The sequence below is a fragment of the Trachurus trachurus genome, assembly GCF_905171665.1.
Source record: "Trachurus trachurus genome assembly, chromosome: 15".
Lineage (NCBI taxonomy): Eukaryota > Metazoa > Chordata > Actinopteri > Carangiformes > Carangidae > Trachurus > Trachurus trachurus.
Window position 1 is genome coordinate 15,820,492 of NC_139906.1, and position 15,911 is coordinate 15,836,402.

Genomic DNA, 15,911 nt, shown 5'->3' on the forward strand with positions numbered 1-15,911 from the left:
GGATGGACCATGGTCAATTTTAAAAGACAAAGCAGGCCTATGTAGGTTAGGGGGGGTTAGGATAAATTCATTATTTGATGCTGTCGTGATTGACGGCAGTGGCATGACTGGGTCCACCAGGTGCATGGGTGCCACTGCTTATGTCTGGTAGTTGTCCACCTACAGTACACAAAGCCAAACATATTGGGCTTATTAGCATGACTCTGAATAGATACTGGATAACAGTAATTAATAACCCCAACCTTCCATGAGCAATTTACAGCCAGTAGAAGTGAGCATTGCGTCGATCTTCAGCACCTCTAGTGGTCAAAACCAACAATCAATACCTTGAGCATGTTTGAAACTGGACTGGAGCTGGCTCTTCCGTAACTTATCACCAAGACTTTTCTCTTTTGCCTGATGCAAACATCTGTTGTGCTGCTGTGGGAATATTCAGCATTGGGGGAAACGATCTGGGGGAAAAAACAGCCTGACCAACAGCTGTGAACTCTGAAGTGTTTCTTTTTTTTCAAAGCGCAGGCATGAAACAGACAGAAAGAATGCAGACTTGAATGGGCTCCTTGTTTTGGCCTTTTTTCTCCAGTTACTTCCCACTCAGCCTTTTGGGGATCCCTGGCAACTGCATGCATTTGGATGAGAAGCTACACTGAGAGAATGCAACTGACTAAACAATCCCACATTTATCGCCGTTAGTGCCATGGGGCTCTGCCCTGTCCGGCTCAATCAGGATCGATGTACTCTTACTTTTCTTGACAAAATATGAATTTTTCATGATATAAAAATCGCAAAAAAAAGAAAAATCTCCCATGCACAGAAAATGACTGAGGGGTGAAAAAAATTGAAAGAAACTATGGGACTTTTTCAAACATGCTTCGGGCAAACTTTCACCCGGAGAAACAAACTTGAACGTTAAAAGACACAAGTCTCGTCTATTGATGTGATTGTGTTTGATTGATGTTTTGGTTTTTATGGGTTTTGATCAATTAGTGTTCGATGATCTTGATCATTTTTGGAGAAACATTGCACGCAATGTTCAGGCTAAAGTGGGTGACATCACTGGCTACAGTGGGAGAAGTTGTCTGAAAAACTTCACGACAACTAACAAATTTAACATCTTTATCACAGTGTGCTTAAAACAGCACATGGCCAAGCTCAAGCCCACACTGCCTCCAGTTCTCTGAGGGAGACAGGGCTCAGGCACAGCTACAACTAATACTTTCTTCTTCTTAGTCTTCTTTGAGTTGTCCACTGCTGTATCCTTCAGAGGTGGGAGATCCCCATCCGGCAGATAGGCTGCTGTCTCTTTAGACAGGTCCTTAACATGCAGAGAGATATTGCAACCCAGACCAAACCCAAGAAAGCCAGCCATTGGCCTAAGCTGGCGGATGGTTGAGCCTGCTGCCAGTTTCCTGTCTCTGTGGAGAAACAGTGGTCAGGCCCAATAATTGACTCTTCTTCTTCTGTTGACCTAGGCAACATACTATCCAATACAGTCATAGCCCTGACTCGGATTCATCCCCCTGCCTCCCAATTGAAAGTCAAATGGCATTAATACCCACTGACCTATCCAGCTGCATGTGTTGAGCCCTCAGGTCCACCATACTAGATTACACTTCCTAATAATACTTACTGATAATGAAACGAAACACAATTATGTTGTGATCAGATCACTGTACTGTCTGTTCAGGATATTTACTGTTTGCTTTACAAATTCTTGCAGGGCATGTTCGCCTCCATGTGTCGCTTTGTCTTCTTTTGCTTTTAACTCAGACAACTGACAAAGCCAGAGCTGTTCTTCAGTTCCAATACTCTGTCCTGTGATTGGTTGGAGCACAACAGAGGAAGCCCAACGTGTGAGTGGTTAGAAAGCACGTATGAGCGTATGAGCTGTGTTTCTGATCCCCCCATTCTCCCTCCCCATTTTCCATCATACAGTACAGTACCTCCACTGTCAGACACATCCAGAGGCTCATAGTTCAAATTCTGTCTGTTTTTTTTAGCAGTCCCCGCCCTCATCCCTACGTTACCACATTCACGCGCACCCCTTGGCTGCACACACAGAGAGGACTGCCCCTTTATGCCGTTCTCTCTCCTCATTGGATAAAGGTTGTAGGATACAAGGAAAGTTTTCTCCTCGGCTTACAGCAGAGCAGAGTGACTGACAGACCCGTGTTTCAGACCAAACACTCTATATAAGTGATTGCTGTCGGAAGATATAACTATTTAAGACTTATATTAACACATATATTCCGCTTACTTCTGCTTTAAGTGTTTGTGATTTACTGTGACTCAAAGGTCGCCACACTGTTAAACCAGAGTGACCAGTGTATCATGTACTGTATGGAGCTGTGATGATGATGATGATGATGATGATTAGAGGACAGACCAACTGTTAAGATATTTGCTTTGTTTATTTTTCTCTGTTCACATTAGCCGCATACACTTCTCAAGGTGAACAGAAAATTGACAGTCAAGTATATTCCAGTTGATTGTGGATAAATACATTTTCTGTGTTTAAACTGTAGTGAGTAATTATTTTGCAGATACTAGCTCATGATCAAAGTAATGGGACACTTCAATTGTGAATTATTGTTTTCGGTATCATTAAATTTAATTAGTGCACAGGAAACATCAGCAAAGCAAAAGCTTTAATATGTATCTCTGGATCCTTTATTGTCAGTGTTGAAGGATGGCAACATTTAAACATTTGTATTTTTCTTGTGGGTAATTAAAGCAAACATAGAAATAGCCTTGGAAGTTATTCCTGAAGTTATCATTAATTAAATTAGTGTGTCATCTATCTTGTCCATGTTTCTGCTGTTAAAATTCATACCAGATATGGTATGTAAAAACCCACAAAGCAAATCTTCATAAATAACTTAACTTCACATCAAAACTGCACTAATTTCAGCAATTTACAACACTGGAAATGTATTTAAAAAAAAAAAAAAAAGCTGTGAATGACATAAAGGTGAACCTTACTGTCACAAAACAAGTTTGCATACTGGAAGCTGAATCTCCAGTGAAACATCATTTTAGGTTGACCGTAGCTACAGCAGCTGTTCATCAGTGATGGTGTTTCACACAGTTTTTATAGCAGACTAATAACAGCTGTGGGGTATATTGAATGCTTAATGATCAGGCCCAAGCATTGCAATGACTTGATATAAAAAAAATTATAATAATAAGAGCTTGAAAGCAAAATGTCATGACTTTCTGATGGACCACAGTCACAGACCTGAAACATGACTTATCTTGATACTTTTCCCACGATAAATAGTTAATTCAAAACAATAATGTCAAACAACCACCTTTTACACCCACACATTCCTGAAGAACTTTACACGAAATGAATTGATGAACTCACATCATTATTATTATTGTTATTGCCTCTTTATGTATTTGAATTGGTTGTATGTATATTCTGACCACACCCATTGTTGCAGTTGCACTCGTATTTCACACTAGTCTTATTTTAAATACTTCAGTAGTGAATCTGGGCAGCTCAAAGCCTGTGAGTAGTACTCATGTCTTAAACACTAAGGTTTTATAAGCCCACTACTATACGTACCTCAAATGCATTCCCCTTTTCCATGAGCAGCAGTTTCAGCTGTGCCTCAGCCAAGCTGAACACAATGCTGCCATTGAAGCAGAGTCACAGTGGATACCTTTATAAACCATCAAGACTGACAGTTAATGCAGCAGCACCTGGGTCTCACTCAGTGATTGACCACATTAATGCAGTTAAATGCATATATTGGATATTTGTCACGAAACCTTCAAGATACAAGAATGTCATGACTTATAACTGGATTTTATGTCTTTGATTTTATATGTCTTGATTTTTCTGGTGGTTTTATTTCTTTTAGTTGGGAAGTAATAAAATAAAAAATAAATTCCACTTTTGCGTCCATGAACTTGTCTGACATGTACGGGTCAGCTCTCACCTTGTTATTACTGAATGGCCTGCCGACAGCAGCACTGCTTTTGTAAACTGACACCCACACTGCCTGTTTACTTAGAGGCCGGGAAGCAGCACTGGGAAATACATTACTACAACTATGGCTACTGGCAAAAACAGCACTTGAATGCTAAAGACACTTGCAGGTATCTCAAGTAAAGTATAGTTCTTTTATCATATTACTATTGTATATCTATCTTAAATAGACTATTTTTTCTGTGTATTATGTAAATTGCATCACAAGAGAATTGCTTTATATGGCATTTGGTTAAAGATGTTACAGATTTGTATTTTCATGTGGTGTACTAATGGGAAGATATGAATACTCTGCAAGACACTGCAAAACGCAATTCAACATTCATTTTACCTGAGACGGTTAGGTAAAGCCCTATCATCACACATCAGGCATAATCTAAAGTGATCATATTAGTCACTTAGTCTAATCCAGATCTATTAGAACACAAACCAGGTTGAATTAGGCAGAATTAAGCGTTAGTGTCTTTAACCACATGAGCAGAGACACTCCTGCCTCCATACACACACAAACAAAACACATACACATCACTTTCACTGTAGTTTATCCCTGAAAATCTAAACATAATCAACTATCAATAAAATCTTACATAATAATCTCAGGCAATCTGTTGCGCTTGACATCTATGCGTATTTCATATAAATGAAACACAGAGCATGACATAAAGCTTAAGTACCAGGCTCTTGAGAACACGATATGCAAATAAATACTTTTCTTTATCAAGTGGCTCGTCATTGTTACAATGAGGCACATCATTGGTGAGTATGAATATTACTGTATGTAATGCCCAAATGCTGCCAACAATAAAACATTTTGTGTCTTTTATGGCACCTTTGTTTACTAGTTTTGGTGTGTGCAATAATGGCTTCTGACGGCTTCCATCTGTCACATGCAGAGCTCTGCACACTCACAGCTACATTTGTGAGCTTGAAACTAGTTAAACCCTCTTTCCTCAAGCAAACTGATGGATTTATTGGTTAGTGTCTTTTCATCATCAACAAACTTGTACCCAAACAGCTTCATGGTGGGTCCACACACTCTCTGCACTACCTGAGCCAGTGTAAAGGGAATGCTAAACCTCCACTTCTCTGCCTGCTCTGATGAGTTCCTCTGGGTGGAGTAAATCCCACTTGCTCCCTGTGTGGTCTGGGTGTTACTAAGAATCCACGTCCTAGCTTGGGGACTGAAGGGTATCCCTGTGAACTTGTACATGTCCTCTGCCTTCTGCATAGGGTAGCGGGCAATATCCTCATAACGCACTAACATGTAGCGGCTCCTCAGCCAGCGAGGTCGGCTCAGTCCCACCTCTGCAGACATCCTAATTTGGTCACAGTTTCCTTTGAGCCTCTTCACCTCCTCGTCATCTTCAGGCACCTGGCCGTCCTGCGCCCAGGTCTTCCACGTCTTGTACTTTGAAGAAAAAGCCACCATCCGAGATGCTAAAATGGCCCGTGGATCTCGGACTAGCTGGATCACCCTGACATCCAGGCGAGGGTCTTCCACCAAAGGCTGCAGTGTCTCCAGCTGGCGCACTCGAACCGTCTTAATGGCATGGTGCTGCTTGGAAAGGCAAGATTCTGTTGCAAGGGTCAAGTTCAGCGGCCCACAGCGGCGAGTCTTACAGTGATGCCTAGGACAAGAGAAATGCATTTTTTTTTAGATGATAAACGTTTTTCAAAAGAAAGAGGAGTTGTTACAGATCTTACAGAGATAAATGTTGAGTTCATTTCCTCAGCACTGAGAAGACTTCAAAAGCTTGCATGGGCACGAAACTCTCTGGCTGAATCACAGATGAAGAAATAGGTTCTTTGGAATAACGACAATGTTTTTAATGTTGTTGTCTTGGGCTACAACTGACAATAATTTTCATTATCATTCAATCTGCTGCTCATTTTCTGGATTAATTGATGACAATTTTTGTAATGAAATACCTCAAATGGAGGAAAATGCACATCACAGTTTCATAAATGTCTTCAAATGTCTTGTTTGCCTATGCTTTATAATTATATCATTAAACTACTTCAGAGACACTTATTTAAACTTTTAATATTAGATTACTGCAGCAACTACATCATTCCCAATTGTAAAGAAGAAGCATTTTTAATGTGCTATAGCTCTGCAACGAGAAGCATAGGCTTAAGTGCATGGGTATCATACTACGTAAACAGAGCAGATTCAACAGAAGGAAAAAGATAGAAGTTAAGTTGAATTAATCAGAATATAAGATATAAGATTGAGATAACAGAATCCTATGGGATCAGGGATGTCATGCCAAGAAAACTTACTACAAGTGCCAGCAGCCCATCCCTTTTTGTAACTGTATCACTTTGTGAGAAGTGCAATACCTTTCAAAAACATCTTTAACCACAGGACTGCAGACGGGGTCTTCACAGAGCGATAAACTAGACTCTCTGCGGAAAAGAGCCGCAGTGACGTGGTCCTGTGGCGTGGGAGAGATGAACTTCTCGAGGGGAGTGAAGTCGCACAGGAAGAGCCCCTGGAGTACATCCCGGTAGATTCCCGACAACACTGTCCCATTGTTTGCCTCTGTGGCCAGCATGCGTTCAACATGCCACAAAGGTTCGAACAGGTAAAACATGTTGTCCCCGTGCTGGTTGAAAAACTCCCCCACAAATGAGGAACCTGTTCGTGTGGTGGCCAGGAGTAATATGTGCTTACGGCCACCGCTGAAGCTGTACGTCCCCAGGTCATCCAGTTCATCCTCCTCCTGCTCCTCTGAGAGATTTGAGTAATTCCCTTTGGTACCGGTGAGTTTAGAAAGCAGCATTTTGAGGACCGACAGGGAGCCATTTTGTGTCGTGTTGCTGTAGTTCAGTGGAGTCTGTGGGGTCTGCTGAGGAGTCTGCCTCTGGATCAGCTTATCAGAGACCCTGAAGAGAAATTGCAATAAACAACAGATAAAGTAGTGTTAACGCAGAACTCATTTTTTGCATTTAGCTGACCCGCTCTATGTTTGAGTTGGTTAGCTTAACTTGTCCTAGTGTGAAGACCGGAAACGAGAAGGAGCAAAACCAACTGCTCACAAAAACTGCTCCGCACTCCATGAAACCACAGCTTTTCAGATTTTAAATTCTCTTTTTACACCTTAATCAATAAAGATACAGTATAACAAGTGAGCTGACCAATAAACACAAATTTGTTACTTTTGTGCAGAGCAAGGTTTGCTAGTCCCCCTGCTATTATCCTAACCTAAGATAACCAGGTGCTGACTGGCTTTGTTTCCCATCTCATCCCATCTAAATCTTGATCATTTTTAAAGGATATCGAGCAGTTGGTGAGATTTCAAAGTAAACTTTATTGTCAGCGCTGTCGTATGAAAAAAGAGACAGATTGAGATGTAATTTCTCATGCATCCCCTGGTGTAAAAAAAATTGCTCACAATCCAGATTATTTTTTAGAGTAATTAAGTGTAAAATAGAAATTAAATATAGGTACAAAATGATGATAGAAAAGCAGAAGTTGATGCTAAGACACAGTGTGTATGTAAATCTGTGCACGTGTTTCTTTTCCAAAAGCTACACGGTTATGTAGGCTTTGACTCCAAACAAAGCTAATGTAAAATCGCTTGTGCTTTACTGCATTTCATGCTATTACCTTGACAGGATATTGCTTTCCTTCTCGATGATGACCAGGGCAACGATACAGATGAAGATGATTGCATATTTGGTCCTCATTCTTGGGTCCTGGCTTTGTAGCTTCTTGGGCGTCTAGAGTCTAGTCTGTGTGCTGGTCATAGCTCGTCATGCAGAGGCTAAAGCTTCATTCTGAAATAAGAAAGGTAGGACTACATTAATTAAAATGGTTAAAAAAAACAAGTGTATCATGCAAACATAACATGATTTTATGCAACGTTCAGGATGACTCTTGGATGACACTGAACACAAAAACTAGACTTGGTATGATGATGGATGTGCATACTGCATTTGGCTCACATCTTAAGAATACTTTTTATAGATAAGAAGATGGGTAAACACAAAGCAGGCTATGATGACAAGAGTGGATTTCCTATGGTATATGTGTAGCCTACTAGGTTTCAGCTCTTTTCTCACACTACCCAAAATTCAGGTGATCTGTAACAACATGTAATAACAGGTACATTCATTTTAATACTCAAACAATTATCATCTGGCACATAGCTTCAAAAGACTTGTTTGTCTAGTTTCTTGCAACCAGAGAAAAAAAAACCTGGGATGAGATCAGGGGTGGAGGAGAAGACAGATGTGACAGAGAGAGGGTGGGAGAGGAAGAGTTCATGTAAACAGTTGTGGTTCTCAGTACCGGCAAACACACTGGAGCAATGCCACATGGCACTGAGTCATGGGGTAAGGCCAATTTTGACTTCACTACTGTGTGGTTTGAACAGTCCCATCCACAGTTTTAACTGCATGGAGGCCAATGTGTTGCTTAATTGTAACGACTTACAAGTAAATTCATGACAAAGAACATAGGACAAGTCAGAGCATGGTAGTGTAAATATCCAATCTTGCGTCATCAACTGTAGTAGTGTCTTTCCCATCCATTGGGAGTATTGAATTACAGTTCCATGTGTAAGGGCTATTCAGGCAACCCTGAACTCATAAATGCTGAGGCAGATCAGTGAGTAAGACTTGACCAAGCCCACACTCGGGACACACTGCCCTTGTGAAGGACTTTATTTTTGAAATCCCTGAATACAGCATATTTCTAAATTCTGAATAAATTATCCATAGACTGCCATAGACTACTGAAACACACACACACCTAGACACACAGACACACGTATGCCATTTGGACCTGTCAAAAGAGTGAAAGATTTCTACAAAGCATATCATTAAGAGAAAAAGAGAGACATGATAGTTTTCAAGCCGTTGTGAAATGATTGTGTGCTCTGTAAGTAAATATCATCCAATTATCTGAGCTTAATACGCCACAGCCGTCAAACTGTCAGGCTGAAGCACGTTGAGCTGAGGACTTTTACATATTCAAGAGTCACTGGAGCGTTTGGCAAATCTGACTATCTGCTCAAGCAGAAACACACATCACTCTGTTTATCATCTCACTACAAATTACATTAATGGCTGCCTTCAAAGCCTTGAAGCAGCAGCATCTCATGGAGACGCTGAAAGCTGAATTCCCCCCTGAAAGCTCCTCTGTTCATTCAGGGGTGTTCATGTAAACAATTAAGTCTTATGGGCAAACATACAAAACTGCTATAATTTATAGGTGCTGTTTATCATTTCCAAGTGATCTACTGATTTTACTTTGGATGTCATCCTTTAAAAAAAAACTAACCCCCTCTATGTATGTGTGTGTGTGTGTGTGTGTGTGTGTGTGGTGGCCATGTAATAATATAGCAGTCATTTGGGGGGAGGGGGCTCTCAATTCAGTTGAATTTCCAACATCCCCCCCACCACCACCACCACCACCACTAGTAAACCTGAATGAATTAACACTAATGGTTACTTCTGCATGATATTAATCTCTGGTGTCTTGAGATTAGAGGGTGATGCTTTCTTGCCCACAACATAAAATCTGAAAAAAAAGGGTTTTACGAGCAACTCACATAGGCTATAGGAGAAGTGCTGTTAATGGTGGAATAGCCTACAAACCACACACATCCTGCATCGCAAGAGCAAACGTACACATCTCACGTATGGTTTTAATAGAGGGGGTGGTGGGCTTTATCATTATTCATCATTTATAGCATAAAACGCGCACAGCAGCTTGATGTTTACAAGCGTCACCGTGCACCGGTGGCTCTATAGGTTATTATGTGTCTTTCTTTCCAGCTCTGTGTCATTTCCTGCCACAAGAAAATTAGATGTGTGTTTAGATGTTGACAAACCTTTAGCTGGTTTCTCTCTGCAATCGAGCCTGAAATATCCCTGATGTGGCGAGAAGCAGTCCCCGGTCCCCTCGTAGCATCTTGCTGCATTGTCTCGGACAAGGACACACTGCTTCATTGTATCCACGGACGCGGGCTTGTCTCCTCCGCCGGATGAATGAGAGGCAGCGCGAAGACACGGACGACTTGGAGAAACATCGGCTTTAAAACCGGAGGGCGAACGATAAATATCTTTATTCTCCTTTTAAATGTAGCCAATAAATGTATTCTTTTAAATTAGAGTGAACAATATTAGTATAATAATAGTATAACATATAAAGGCTAATTAAAGAATTTGCCTGCAACCGATATAGACGCAATTTGCCCGGAGATTTAAATCTGTGTTCCCAATATAATTGCTTCCACAACTTTTCCTCTAACTTTTCTCATGTGCGGGACCACGCTGCACAAGCAAGCTGACTGTGCTGCTCACCCTTCACGTCACCGCTCCCCCTGCGTGGGACATCCTGTAGGCAAGGTCACGTGATCTCTCCCAAAAAAAGAGAAGAAAGGAAAAACAACACACACACACACACACACACACACACACACACACACACACACACACACACACACACACACACACACACACACACACACACACACAATGTTGAAACAGAATCCGACTGCAGGAGGAAAGCAAAGCATTTAAAGTGCCTAGCCTATAATTATCTATATGTAGCTGTAGTTGATTCTGGTCAATTCTGTTGGTTTTCTTCATCATCCACATAGGAAGACATTTCTGTATTTTGATAATATGTTATTTTTAAATCTTAAATATGTCGAACGTGTTCTTTTTTTATCTTCATTTAGCCTATTTATTATTTTACAAATATTGTCCACCACCTGTTTCTGACCACTTGGGGGCAGCAGTGTGAAAGAAAATATAGTATAGTGAGGGTTATGGAGCAGTATCAGAGGGGAACTGACATGAACAGCCTTCACCAAGCCCAGTAGACCTACCTGTTTAATATGACATTCAGCAACCGAATAAATTGGATGCAAGTCTAACTGATTTTCCACTTTTAATACACTTTAAATGTAAAATATATTATGAATTCTGTTAAATGAACCTTTGCAGTAGGCCTACTTTAAGTGAAAGGTAGGCTACTGTAGTTCAGTCCACCACATGTGTTGGGAGAGTTTCAGTGTAGGCCTATAGCATTGTTTTCATCAGTAGGCTATATTTTGAGATTACTTTGTAATCAATGGATATACTTAAACACTGGTTGAATGTAGAGCCTGCAGAAGTGAATGCTTATAGGATCAGCAGCTGAAATGGCCACAAAAGACAATTGAAACAACAAAAGCAGCCATTATTGTTCTCATGCCCGTCTTTTGCAGACAGTTGGGTTAAACATGGTAAGCATTTAACCAAACTAAAGATAAACAAATCTCTGTTAAGTTTTATCAAACAGTTTAACTTTAAAATTCAGCTGCTCAAAAATGCAAAAGCAGCAAGCTGTGATTGTTTTTTCTCCTTTTCAAAATAAAATAGAATAAATTCCACAAACTAAAAAGCTCTGCTTCAAAGTATCACCATGAAACTTACCACGTTTATCATTTGCATTAAGACAAATATTTTTTGTATTACATTTTTGTCAGATTTTATGTTTAAATATGTCAATTAGGCAATATCTAATGAAATATGCACTAAAGCCCCTTTCAAAATTTGTTTTATTTTGTTGACATATTAGAGTCAGAAGTCTTTACAGAGGGGATTTTGGATATCTCTCAAAATTGATCAGTGCATGAAAAAACTGAAGTATGTGGTGGAGACGCAGAAAATGCAGGCTACTTAAGTACAGGAAAATAAAAGTTCTTTGTTACTGTCTATCCTTGCCCATTATACAAGAGCAACCAGGTTCATAAATCATCTGTACACCTCCTTTGATTCCTGCTCGTGACCATTTTAGAAAAGTCCATGATGAGTCCTGCTGAAGTAGCGTGTCATATCTTTTGGGATTTTGTATGATTCATGACTCTGTGTTCTCTGCAAGCACTCTCAGAGGTTTATGAAAATGAAAGGCTGTTAACCTACAGTATACTACATGGAGAGATTAAAGGAGTGACCTAGTTTTAGAGTGGACCAGGACTAAAAGCGAACCTCTGCCCTTAGCAAACCGCACTAGAGATTATCAATAATAATCCAAAACGGTAAAGCTGAATTGGGCGTCTTGAAAACAGGTGCTCTAACAGACAGAATGATCTGGTATTGAGACAAGCACTGTGGGCAATACATTATGCAAGTTTTCATTTCTATTTTTGAACTGGCAAATCAAATTTTTCCAAGTATGCACAGGAATTTCTCTTGTAATGTTTTTTTTTTTCATAAAGGATTTACCAAGGCAGGATTTTATTTTTACCTCCCTGAACACACAATTTAAACAGAGAATTCCACATACACAATTCAAACAAATGTGTAGTAAATTTCAAACGCACACACACATATGATATGATAGGTGTATTTTGAGTATACTTGGGATTCTTGTAATCCAAAATGTTCTTGATGTCTTAGAGATCAACACTCAAGTCCACATGTTCATTTGTATATTTATGGGATCTCACGTTTTGGTGCCGGATGAGAGGATGAGAGCCAAACTAGTTCTACTTGCAGCTCTCTGTTTTGACATCCCCTCTTGATAAACGTCCAGAAACGTGCTCTAAACTTCAACCAAATAATGTGATCATACACAGTAAACCCTAATGTTGCAGAGGGAAACATTTTCTCATACATGTAATTTGAAGTTGTGACTCTTCATTTTAAATACATTTACCATAATATATCATATTATTGTCATACTCTTGTTGTTTTCGCTTAAATGAAACTACTTTTTTTTTTTGTCATTGCTTTAGCGGTCCATAACACTTTTTTTTATTTTTAATCATTCACTTGAGAGTCTGAATTAGACATGTGCTTAGCATGGACAGGGAGGTTATGCAACTCCAGCTTACAGTAAAAATACTTTCCATAGAGCATTAGAGTCAAAAATTTAGAAAAATGAAAGCCAAATCACGAAATATAGTTGGGTGAAAGAATGACATTTGTAATGTAGATCTAAAGATGACTGCGGGACTTTAAACTTTAGGCCTTGCTGTGGTTTGACACTAGTTTCTTATATGTATATTCAAGATATTTACTACACAGTGACTATAAACAGGTGCGTCCATGTTTGGATTTAATTCTCAAAGTAATCAACAGACTGGTGCCAGCTGATCTAAGAGGTCAAGCTGGTTGATACTGTAGCAAAACTTCTTAATGTGTTTTGGTCGTAGCGAAAGATGCCCTCTGCTCTTTTCTTATGGATTTCTCATAACACAGCAGAGGAAGGAAGAAATATTTTCTAATCTTTTTATCCTCTGCTGCTCTTGATTCCTTGACTCTTGTCTTTTTCATGTGGATGCCAAAGCTTTAAAGAGCAATATATCCTTTTTTTAAAAGTAAGAATATGACTGAAGTGGCCAATGTACTGTAGTCAATGAGCAACATGACCTGAGTCATGTCTTATAAAGGTATTTGAGGTTATACTGAGTTTATTTAATGGCTGGTCTTTACTATTGATAACAACAGTCCAAATCAAGTGATGCACATGTAACAGTTAACAGTGAGTTGAAGTGATGAGCATCTGAAATTTCCCTGTGGGCAGCCTAATAGCTCCATCCCCGACAGGAACAAAGAGGTCAGCATGTGCCACTGTGATTGAAGGCACGGGATTAGAAACTAAGAAGATGACTACAGATGAGCAGTGAGCTATCACCAGTATGATTTTTCACAGTGATCATCTGAAAAAACACTTGCACGTACAGTGAGAGATTTTTATTGTTGAGAGCAGGCACTAACACACGTGCAGGTTTTGAAACATTATAAACAAAAGTCCCATTCACCATGACGGAGGATAAAAACCATGAAGGTCATCTGTTTGTGAACCAGCGTAATGTTGCACGCAATATGTGGCATGTCCACTCTGTGGCTACTTGTAGCAAGATTGTGTGTTGCTAATTGTTTTTTACATCTATGTCTGATGGAGCCCCTGTGGCACAGACAGGTCCCATGCATTACAAGATGAGGACGGATTAGAGCACAGTGGGTTAATCTTTAGGCCTGCCATCTGCCAGTACCATGAGAATTAAACCTGGAACCAAGGCCTTGACCACCAACATCCATAAGTAACCTGACAGGTGATCTTTTTTTTAGGGGATTTATTGTTGGACCATTGTTTATTGTTGGACCATCATATGAAAACACAAAAACCAACCATGTGCCTTTGAATACTACTGTCTGGATACTGTGGCTCCAGCTAAACAGCTGGAGCCGCAGGCCAGAGGTCGATCGTATACACTGATGTTCCTAAAAAAAATGGCATGCTGGTGGTAATCACCTTTTTCCTTCCTCTAACAATGTGGCACTTTGCAGTTTGTAGACAGTAAAACTTGAACTACTGTATCTGCACCAAGCATACACTGAGGTCATGCTATGTCCTGTACATTCAACCAGTACCACTCAGATTATGAAGTAGATTTAATTTCTGTATGAGAATGGACCATAAAAGGTTTATTCTTGTGTGTGTAAATCCTCTTGCATGCAACATGTTTTAATGGCGTGCATGTGCATCACACAGTTGTTTTGTCTGTACCATTGACCTACAGTGAACGACAAAATATCACATCTGTAATTGTTTTATTTTTTACAGTGACCAGGTCCCACAGGTCAATATACCATCATCATCAGAAGTAAAATAAATAAGGCTGGGAACTCTATCACTTTGATTTGGATCCCATCTCTTTTTATCTGAATTGAAGTAAATATCTTAATATAAAATAAAATAAATAAATAAATAAAACACCTGAGGAGATTCAGTAAGTAATCAATGGGTTGGTGATCATGCCTAAATAAAGGATTGCTGGGTTCATTTTATATAACATTTGCTTGCAGGACTTTACCCCTGGGTGGTAAATAAGACCAGACAAGAAGATTAGCCAGCTTCAGTGCCCAAAATACTCTTCAAAAACTACCAGAAAGGCATTAAGTTAATCAGTATGGTTTTTAATTAAGGAGAACACAATGAACCTGGAAATAAAGAAAGGAAGTGACAAACCAATAACAATCCCAACAACAAATAACAATTGCATATAAAACAATTTTCACACATTTTGATATGGTAAAAATGTCATCTGTCTTTGTCATTTAATTCAGATTTAACACCAGCCATCATTACCATCATTATCATCGGTCCACTTCATAAATTTAACCAGAGCATCCTAACAGGATCTATAATCTCATCAGATCATTCACTGGTTTCATCTGTAGCTATCATCCCTGGTTTTATGATTATTCTATTAATTGAGTAAATAGTGGAGTGTTTTCTCTTCTTCTTTTTCCTAATGCAACAGCTGGTTGTGGAGTGCATAGCAGATGGTACTGTATAAAATGTATCACGATACAGATTCTGCATCATTTTAATCCCACAATTTTCTCCATGACAGAGTTTGTCACAGCACTTAGTGGACAGTAACACACTTTGTTTTGTTTACAGCTCAATGTAGATTTAATACAACAACACATGCAAATGTTAACACAAGCACAATGTTACGAAATCTGAGATTGCAGTTGATAAAAACACATTTTTTGCCAAAGTTTCCAATGCAATCTTTTCTAATTTATTGCTAATACAATATTTTATCAGACAGCTAGTGCATTAGCACTGAGCACTACCTGACGAGTGAAGTCATGATATTTGGACACAATATCCATCTTACCTTAAAATACAAGCATCTCTTCCATGAACAGAACATTACCAGAAAATTGCATATTCTTACAAGTGGAAAATATACCTGTGCATCATCTGCAAAGTTGCAATGTATCCGTGCTTTGTCTGCCCTGTGAATGCAGCCATCTCTTATGTTTTGATGTGACTAAAGAAGCCCAGTTGGACTGAAGGGGCCTTAGGAGTAACTCTTAACATGTGTGATTGGATTATCACGTGAGCATATGCCTTTAGCCTTCTCCAGTCGCCCGCTAACACCTTAAGAAC

The 15,911-nt window shown here is 39.5% G+C and overlaps 1 protein-coding gene across 1 annotated transcript; it reads right to left on the reverse strand.

Annotated features, from left to right (window-relative positions):
- Positions 1-4,928: 4,928 nt before the first annotated feature.
- Positions 4,929-7,760, reverse strand: chst3a (carbohydrate (chondroitin 6) sulfotransferase 3a; the record flags this gene model as incomplete). The annotated part of the gene is given in 5 exon segments (XM_083987535.1): positions 4,929-5,625; positions 6,341-6,886; positions 7,611-7,711; positions 7,713-7,730; positions 7,734-7,760. Coding segments are annotated over 5 exon segments (1,389 nt in total).
- Between the last annotated feature and the right edge of the window lie 8,151 nt (positions 7,761-15,911).